Genomic DNA, 10,073 nt, shown 5'->3' with positions numbered 1-10,073 from the left:
CACCTCCAATTGACTCAAATTACATGAATTAGCCTATCAGAAGCTTCTAAAGCCATGACATCATTTTCTGGAATTTTCCAAGCTGTTTAAAGGCACAGTCAATATAGTGTATGTAAACTTCTGACCCACTGGAATTGTGATACCTTGAATTATACGTGAAATAATCTGTCTGTAAACAATTATTGGAAAAATTACTTGTGTCATGCACAAAGTAGATGTCCTAACCGACTTGCCAAAACTATAGTTTGTTAACAAGAAATTTGTGGAGTGGTTGAAAAACGAGTTTTAATGACTCCAACCTAAGTGTATGTAAATGTCCGACTTCAACTGTATGTATGAACTTCTACAATATACAGTTGGTTTGAGGTTTTTATGTCATTTACATTTGAAGCTATTTGAATTTTAACATATTGTCCCCTGAACATTGTGTAATTCATCGATGTTCCTTCACAAGTGAAACAAAGTTTACTACGGGCATTACAATTAGTCTTGTGCAGCTGCTTTCCGATTTGATAATTACTTGTGTGGTGCCAGCTATGGGCATGTGAGCAGGATTGAAATAAGCACAACCTTCCTTTACATTGTGACAAAATCAGGTACAAAACTCCACAATAGACTAATGAACACAATAAGAAATAAACAGAAAATAATCCCTGCATTTTAAGACAGTAGTTTTATCCTGCTGAAAGACAGGTGTCTTTATATGTTGAGCGTCGAATAGATCACAGCACCCCCTTCCTGTACCTATGGACATTAATATGAGTTAATCACAAAGAACATACTAAACAGCTAAATAATCATTTGAATAAAGTGCTATTCTTACCTGATTTGACCGTGATGTGACTCTGTTGGGATCTGAAAAAGACAAGAAATGCAAATTGTTACGCTTCAATTTACATTCTAAGAAGCATTGTACATTTCCAAACCCACTACTCACCACCAAGCATGGGTTCACCCAAAGCAACTTCAGAGTAATGAACTTCCTCATTGCCATCTTGCCACCCCTGGAACTCTGAAACATACAAAATGCCTAAATGTTAATCAGTCATCTCAACCACAGAGATCCTATTAAGAGTTCTTATATGTAATTCTATGATCTCAACCTCCTTTCTCTACCCTTAGGCCTCTCTCTCATACCTCTGCTATACAATATATCTATATCTCTTATGTATTGTACATCATATCACTCCCAAAGTAAAGAAGGAGATACCTTGGTCTGCTTGTGGATCAGTGATGTTACCATAGACTGTGTCATTTTTCTGGGTAAGTGGTAGGGATGTCACAACTTTGAAAAAAGAAAATCATAGAAAAATATTTGTACACAACTTTTTGGCATAAACCTAAGATGTAGCAACCCGACGAGTTTGGTCAGGAGTAGACACAACCCTGTTACTGTAGTTATAGTCATTATCAGGAGTAGACACAACCCTGTTACTGTAGTTATAGTCATTATCAGGAGTAGACACAACCCTGTTACTGTAGTTATAGTCATTATCAGGAGTAGAGACAACTTTGTTACAAAAATTATAGTCATTATCAGGATTAGAGACAACTTTGTTACAATAATTATAGTCATTATCAGGAGTAGACACAACCCTGTTACTGTAGTTATAGTCATTATCAGGAGTAGAGACAACTTTGTTACAATAATTATAGTCATTATCAGGATTAGAGACAACTTTGTTACAATAATTATAGTCATTATCAGGATTAGAGACAACTTTGTTACAATAATTATAGTCATTATAAGGAGTAGACACAACCCTGTTACTGTAGTTATAGTCATTATCAGGAGTAGAGTCAGCCCTGTTACTATAGTTATAGTCATTATCAGGAGTAGAGACAGCCCTGTTACTGTAATTATAGTCATTATCAGGAGTAGAGACAGCCCTGTTACTGTAGTTATAGTCATTATCAGGAGTAGAGCCAGCCCTGCTACTGTAGTTATAGTCATTATCAGGAGTAGAGTCAGCCCTGTTACTGTATTTATAGTCATTATCAGGAGTAGAGACAGACCTGTACCTAGAGTTATAGTCATTATCAGGAGTAGAGCCAGCCCTGTATCTGTAGTTATAGTCATTATCAGGAGTAGAGACAGCCCTGGTACTGTAGTTATAGTCATTATCAGGAGTAGAGACAGACATGTACCTAGAGTTATAGTCATTATCAGGAGTAGAGCCAGCCCTGTATCTGTAGTTATAGTCATTATCAGGAGTAGAGACAGCCCTGGTACTGTAGTTATAGTCATTATCAGGAGTAGAGACAGACCTGTACCTAGAGTTATAGTCATTATCAGGAGTAGAGTCAGCCCTGCTACTGTAGTTATAGTCATTACCAGGAAGAGAGACAGCCCTGTTACTGTATATATAGTCATTATCAGGTGTAGAGACAGACCTGTACCTAGAGTTATAGTCATTATCAGGAGTAGAGACAGCCTTGTTACTGTAGTTATAGTCATTATCAGGAGTAGAGACAGCCTTGTTACTGTAGTTATAGTCATTATCAGGAGTAGAGACAGCCCTGTTACTGTAGTTATAGTCATTATCAGGAGTAGAGCCAGCCCTGTTTTCTGAAATTATAGTCAATATCAGTAGTAGAGCCAGCCCTGTTACTGTAGTTATAGTCATTATCAGGACCAGAGCCATCCCTGTTACTATAGTTATAGTCATTATCGTTGTAGAGACAGCCCTGTTACTGTAGTCATTATCAGGATTAGAGCCAGCCATGCTACTGTAGTTATAGTCATTATCAGGAGTAGAGACTGCCCTGTTAGTGTAGTTTAGTCATTATCAGGACCAGAGCCAGCCCTGTTACTGTAGTTATAGTCATTATCAGAGTAGAGACAGCCCTGGTACTGTAGTTATAGTCATTATCAGGAGTAGAGACAGACATGTACCTAGAGTTATAGTCATTATCAGGAGTAGAGCCAGCCCTGTATCTGTAGTTATAGTCATTATCAGGATTAGAGCCAGCCATGTTACTGTAATTCTTGTCATTATCAGGAGTAGAGAAAGCCATGTTACTGTAATTATTGTCATTATCAGGAGAAGAGCCAGTCCTGTTGCTGTAGTTATGATCATTATCAGGAGTTGAGACAGCCCTGTTACTGTAGTTATAGTCATTATCAGGAGAAGAGACAGCCCTGTTACTGTAATTCTTGTCATTATCAGGAGTAGAGACAGCCCTGTTACTGTAGTTTAGTCATTATCAGGAGTAGAGACAGCCCTGTTACTGTAGTTATAGTCATTATCAGGAGTAGAGCCAGCCCTGTTACTGAAATTATAGTCAATATCAGGAGTAAAGACAGCCCGGTTACTGTAGTTATAGTCAATATCAGGAGTAGAGACAGCCATGTTACTGTAGTTATAGTCATTATCAGGACCAGAGCCAGCCCTGTTACTGTAGTTATGTTCATTATCAGGAGTAGAGACAGCCCAGTTACTGTAGTTATAGTCATTATCAGGAGTAGAGGCAGCCTTGTTACTGTAGTTATAGTCATTATGAGGAGTAGAGACAGCCCTGTACCTGTAGTTATAGTCATGATCAGGTGTAGAGCCAGCCCTGTTACTGAAATTATAGTCATTATCAGGAGTAGAGACAGCCCTGTTACTGTAGTTATAGTCATTATCAGGAGTAGAGCCAGCCCTGTTACTGTAGTTATAGTCATTATCAGGAGTAGAGACAGCCCTGTTACTGTAGTTTAGTCATTATCAGGACCAGAGCCAGCCCTGTTACTGTTGTTATAGTCATTATCAGAGTAGTTACAGCCCTTTTAATGTAGTCATTATCAGGATTAGAGCCAGCCATGTTACTGTAATTCTTGTCATTATCAGGAGTAGAGAAAGCCATGTTACTGTAATTATTGTCATTATCAGGAGAAGAGCCAGTCCTGTTGCTGTAGTTATGATCATTATCAGGAGTTGAGACAGCCCTGTTACTGTTGTTATAGTCATTATCAGGAGTAGAGCCAGCCCTGTTTTCTGAAATTATAGTCAATATCAGTAGTAGAGACAACCCTGTTACTGTAGTTATAGTCATTATCAGGACCAGAGCCATCCCTGTTACTATAGTTATAGTCATTATCGTTGTAGAGACCGCCCTGTTACTGTAGTCATTATCAGGATTAGAGCCAGCCATGTTACTGTAATTATAGTCATTATCAGGAGTAGAGACAGCCCTGTTACTGTAGTTATAGTCATTATCAGGAGTAGAGACAGCCCTGTTACTGTAGTTATAGTCATTATCAGGAGTAGAGACAGCCCTGTTACTGTAGTTTAGTCATTATCAGGACCAGCGCCAGCCCTGTTACTGTAGTTATAGTCGTTATCAGAGTAGTTACAGCCCAGTTAATGTAGTCATTATCAGGATTAGAGCCAGTCATGTTACTGTAATTCTTGTCATTATCAGGAGTAGAGAAAGCCATGTTACTGTAATTATTGTCATTATCAGGAGAAGAGCCAGTCCTGTTGCTGTAGTTATGATCATTATCAGGAGTTGAGGCAGCCCTGTTACTGTTGTTATAGTCATTATCAGGAGTACAGACAGCCCTGTTACTGTAATTCTAGTCATTATCAGGAGTAGAGACAGCCCTGTTACTGTAGTTATAGTCATTATCAGGAGTAGAGACAGCCCTGTTACTGTAGTTATAGTCATTATCAGGAGTAGAGCCAGCCCTGTTACTGAAATTATAGTCAATATCAGGAGTAAAGACAGCCCGGTTACTGTAGTTATAGTCATTATCAGGAGTAGAGCCAGCCCTGTTACTGTAGTTATAGTCATTATCAGGACCAGAGCCAGCCCTGTTACTCTAGTTATATTCATTATCAGGAGTAGAGACAGCCCTGTTACTGTAGTTATGATCATTATCAGGAGTAGAGGCAGCCCTGTTACTGTAGTTATAGTCATTATCAGGAGTAGAGTCAGCCCTGTTACTGTAGTTATAGTCATTATCAGGAGTAGAGACAGCCCTGTTACTGTAGTTATAGTCATTATCAGGAGTAGAGTCAGCCCTGTTACTGTAGTTATAGTCATTATCAGGAGTAGAGACAGCCCTGTTACTGTAGTTATAGTCATTATCAGGAGTAGAGTCAGCCCTGTTACTGTAGTTATAGTCATTATCAGGAGTAGAGACAGCCCTGTTACTGTAGTTATAGTCATTACCAGTCTTTACCTGGGTCTGTCTTCTTCCTCTTCAGGTGGAACACCAGAGCACCAATCAGTATCCCGGCAACAACCAACGCTGTACAGGCCACAATGATCGAAATCTGCAAGGTGTAGTCTGTTGGAAACCGAGTATGAAAGAGAACATGCTAAAAATGAGACAGCTGAGGACTTACTATGACTTTTGCTATGACTCCAAAGGCATCACAGTTAATTGGGGGGCAAGCCGCAATGTAGAGACATTGATTTGGTTACTTGTTTGGTATTGTTTATGATGATCATGATGTCTCACTGAATCTATTCATTCAGAGGATGTGATCTACTGTGACCTACTATAATCAACTATCGTCATTAGTAACCTTTCAGAGGTGATGGTAACACTAGGCCTGGTAACCCAGAACTTCCACCAGCATCACAGAGTCTGAGGGTAACACTCGCTCTGAGCATGTCCTCTCTGAACACCACACACTGCCAGTCCAGCTGGTCCTTATGGAGGCTGGGCAGGGTCACACTGAGTGTCCAGTTGGGTTGACTCTCTGTAAGGATGTCCTGTTTGACCACTAGCCCCGTCCTCCCCTCCATCCTCAGCCAGGCCAGGGTCACAGGGTCACCGTTCACCTCCGACACCTCACACTTCAGCACCACCGACTGGCCACCAGGGGGCCCTCTAGATGCAGAGACTGGGCCAGAGAACAGAAAACATAACTGAACGTTCCCCTCTGAAAGAACAGAATACCGTAATAATAACAATAATAAATGTAGGTCTAGTATATATCTGGTTAATGAAACATGTCATTTTGTGGTTGACAATCAGAGAACCAACATTAGGCTACTTGAGCAGAGAGTGTTTGTTCTCTCATTGAACATTGTTAAAAGACAAAAGCAAAGTTACCTTGAATGGTTGTGAGTTGAACATAAGACATAAGGTTGTTATTAAAATGACATCTGAACACTCCTCCATCCTCAAATGCCACTGGTGAAAGTCTCAGGGGGAAATCTTGCTGGTTGAACGTGGGAGATGAGAACCGGTCAATTTCTAGTCTATTATCTGATGTCAGAGTCGCAGGTGCTTCCACTGGAGATGAGGCCTTGGTCCAGGAGGCTTTTCTGTACCCGTATGAATACCTGCACATCATCTCCACCTCACTGCTGTTGCTGCTCTCTCTGAACAAAGTTACTGGCATGTTGAATGTGCCTGGGAAAAAAATTACATTGTGGGAAAATACTATGAAGAAGAATATCTACAACAATCAAGTTAATCTACACATGATGAGTGAACCTGCAGTTACTGTTAATTAATTAATATATTACTGTTAATATCCATGAATCTAGCTAACTTACTTCTCTGAACATTCAAGGTATTATAAACTCCATATAACAGTGTTCCATTCTGTCTGAGAGCACAGTTGCATCTCCCCTTACTGCTCTGATCAACACTATGGATGACCATGTGGACAGTGTTGTTGTAGAACAACGTGGTGTTAGAAGTGGGATCTCCTTCTCTTTCCCACTGAAGTGTGGTCCCTTCTGGTAGGCTGGACAGCTCACAACTAAAACTCACATCAGAACCCAGACGAAATGAAGGCCAATCATAAGGTGTAACTGCAAACAAAAGATTTGGTTAACATTTACAAATCAAACATCCTTGTTGGCATATCCAGTACGTGTTTTTAGTGACATCAAACACAAAAGAAACCTGCTTGTGTTTGACTCCAATTCTGATTTTGAAAAAGTGACAATAAACATATTGAAACACAATACCTTTGAAAGCAAACACCTGAAACCTCATCACAGTAACTGAAGATGGTTTGGTTTGCATGAACACAAACTCTCCAGCATTTCCAAAGTTTGCCGTCATGGAAAGATCATATCCTCTGCCTTTTGAAAAACCCAATGTGTTCGATACAGATTCCCAAGTGGATGAAATTATATTGGCTATTGTGGTGTTTGAGTGTCTGCCGTTATGTGAGGTCCATATCCATTGGTATTGGTGCTCTGTCCCTTGTAGAACCACAGGGGAAACTGGGACAGTGACTTTTTCTCTGGACTCGGCAAGGAAAAATATGTTCTTTGACAATACTGTGGAGAGTAGAAATGTGTCAAAATGATACAATAAAAAGCAACAAAATATCTCTATAATATAATTCACCTTTCTTTATTAAAGGCTACAGCAGAACACCCCCTCCCCTCGTTCTCCAATGACTCTTCGATAGCTTTATCATTGTACTTGTATGCCAAACTTTAAATGGAGAATTTTTTATTTTACACTCAAAAATGATCTTGATAATTCAACCAGAAACCCGTTACTCACCTTCAGCTGAGAATCCTTGACCGTATGCTGATATCCATACCAGGATCCACAACAACGTCACACTCATAGGGCCTCTGTCCTTCCCCATGTTACTGTAACTACCTGTTCTGTTCCCCTCTTTGCTCAGTAGCAAACTCACATCATTACTGAGGGCCCTGTTAAGTTTGTACCGGAAATGACTGAAGAAAAGAGGAAGTGAAAATAAAATTACAGATGATGTAATGCAAAATAAACTGACTGCACATCTGAAGATACTTCATGACCCTATACTGTATGTCAGGCTGGGGTTAAGGGGTAAAACAGAAGCTGGAAAACAGAACACTGAACTTGCTACATTATGGCCAGTATCTTACAAAAGTCCTTATGATTCTCTATTACTAATACCTTCCCCATTACTGGATGCTGAAATAAGCTGAGACGTTGCCAAGGGAATGTTGGAACATAACTAACAAAATTACAGTTACCGAAAATGTACGCTTCATCCAGTATAAACTAATGTATAGAATTTATTACGCAAGAGACAACATTCATAAATTCTACAGCGCATTGGCAGAGTCATGTCATAAGTGTAAAACTAACAATGACTCAACAATCCATGCCTTCTGGGAATGCTATAAAGTCCAAAAGTTATGGACGTAGTAAGAAAGTTGGCTGTCAGAAGTATTACAATGTAAATTTACTTCTAATCCGTCTGTCTGCATATTTCAAGACATGTCATATGAGGGTGCAGTGAGATACAAGATGCTTTATTATCTAAATGGTGCAGTTTGAGGCCATGTGGCGGAGAGTGATACGGGCTCTGGAGATGGGGGTGTGAACAGGTGGGTCTGGCCAGCGGTGATGTTGTGGATGTTGTAGATGGGGGTGTGAACAGGTGGTTCTGGGCAGCGGTAACGTTGTGGAAGTTGGTGATGGGGGTGTGAACAGGTGGTTCTGGGCAGCGGTGACGTTGTGGAAGTTGGTGATGGGGGTGTGAACCAGTTTGATCTGGGCAGCGGTGATGTTGTGGATGTTGGTGATGGGGGTGTGAACAGGTGGATCTGGGCAGCGGTGATGTTGTGAATGTTGGAGATGGGGGTGTGAACAGGTGGATCTGGCCAGCGGTGATGTTGTGAAGTTTGGTGATATGGGCGCTGGAGATGGGGGTGTGAACAGGTGGATCTGGGCAGCGGTGATGTTGTGGATGCTGGTGATGGGGGTGTGAACAGGTGAATCTGGCCAGCGGTGATGTTGTGGATGTTGGTGGTGGGGGTGTGAACAGGTGGATCTGGCCAGCGGTGATGTTGTGGATGCTGGTGATGGGGGTGTGAACAGGTGAATCTGGCCTGCGGTGATGTTGTGGATGTTGGTGATGGGGGTGTGAACAGGTGGATCTGGCCAGTGGCGATGTTGTGGATGTTGGTGATGGGGGTGTGAACAGGTGGATCTGGCCAGCGGTGATGTTGCGGATGTTGGTGTTGGGGGTGTGAACAGGTGGATCTGGCCAGCGGTGATGTTGTGGATGTTGGTGATGGGGGTGTGAACAGGTGAATCTGGCCAGCGGTGATGTTGTGGATGCTGGTGATGGGGGTGTGAACAGGTGAATCTGGCCAGCGGTGATGTTGTGGATGTTGGTGATGGGGGTGTGAACAGGTGGATCTGGCCAGCGGTGATGTTGTGGATGTTGGTAATGGGGGTGTGAACAGGTGGATCTGGCCAGCGATGATGTTGTGGATGTTGGTGATGGGGGTGTGAACTGGTGGATCTGGCCAGCGTTGATGTTGTGGATGTTGGTGATGAGGGTGTGAACAGGTGGATCTGGCCAGCGGTGATGTTGTGGATGTTGGTGATGGGGGTGTAAACAGGTGGATCTGGCCAGCGGTGATGTTGTGGATGTTGGTGAGCATCTGAATGCTGTCATTTCCATGCGGATGTTTTGTATTGTTAAAAAAACGATAGTAACACTTTCTGTACATCCATGTATTAAAGTGACAATTCACAAATCTAAGTTTGTCAGTTGTTTGAAGACTAACGTGGAGATGAATCCACGTGTAGGCTAGATATATGCCTCCGTCACAAATGAATGAGAAAGATATGCACTGTCTAATTCAGTCATTGTAGATGGTACCTGCAGTATCTTTTCCATTTCTTTGGGATCAGGTTGGAAGCCTCTGTTCTTTTCTATGGAGAGTATCCAAGAGGGAGTGTTTTCTTACCTTCTGGTCTTCGACAGCAGAACCGGTATTACTAGGGTGGCACCCCCTGTAATCTCCCCTCAGACCACCGTCGCTGTGCCCGGCTCTAAGAAACAGAGACCTCTGTTAGATTGTATTCTACAAGAAAGCATCTCAAGTACAAATGATAACCTCTTTCCTTTGTTACAATAAGGCCATGCAGAGGTCCCGTGCTGAACAATCTTTTTAGATTATGCTGGGTTTGGAACATATGGGGTCAGATTGCAGAGTCTATAAAATCACAAGTTGTTACCTGTCATTGAATACACTGTTGTCTGTGTGGGCATTGTGAGGTCAGGGAGGCTGTCGCTCTGAGCAAGCCCTCTGAACACCACACACTGCCAGTGCAGCTGGTCCATACTGAAGCTGGGGGGGTTTCACACTGAGCG

The 10,073-nt window shown here is 41.8% G+C and overlaps 1 protein-coding gene across 2 annotated transcripts; it reads right to left on the bottom strand.

Moving 5' to 3' along the window:
• Positions 1-351: 351 nt before the first annotated feature.
• Positions 352-7,628, bottom strand: LOC139539042 (uncharacterized). 2 transcript variants are annotated; one of them, XM_071341733.1, is made up of 10 exons: positions 7,472-7,628; positions 6,922-7,239; positions 6,502-6,762; positions 6,053-6,355; positions 5,520-5,840; positions 5,171-5,278; positions 1,211-1,285; positions 938-1,012; positions 824-855; positions 352-744 (listed from the first exon to the last, which is right to left on the bottom strand). In XM_071341733.1, exons 1-10 carry the CDS (start codon positions 7,557-7,559, stop codon positions 700-702), a joined length of 1,626 nt encoding a protein of 541 aa, XP_071197834.1. In that variant the 5' UTR covers positions 7,560-7,628; the 3' UTR covers positions 352-699. The 2 variants fall into 2 exon arrangements, with proteins under 2 accessions (XP_071197834.1, XP_071197835.1); XM_071341734.1 differs by lacking the exon at positions 1,211-1,285 and having other exon boundaries at positions 646-744.
• Between the last annotated feature and the right edge of the window lie 2,445 nt (positions 7,629-10,073).

The sequence above is a fragment of the Salvelinus alpinus genome, chromosome 14 (assembly GCF_045679555.1).
Source record: "Salvelinus alpinus chromosome 14, SLU_Salpinus.1, whole genome shotgun sequence".
Classification (NCBI taxonomy): domain Eukaryota; kingdom Metazoa; phylum Chordata; class Actinopteri; order Salmoniformes; family Salmonidae; genus Salvelinus; species Salvelinus alpinus.
The sequence above is the reverse complement of the archived record's forward strand: the minus strand, read 5'-3'. Positions and strand labels throughout refer to the sequence as shown.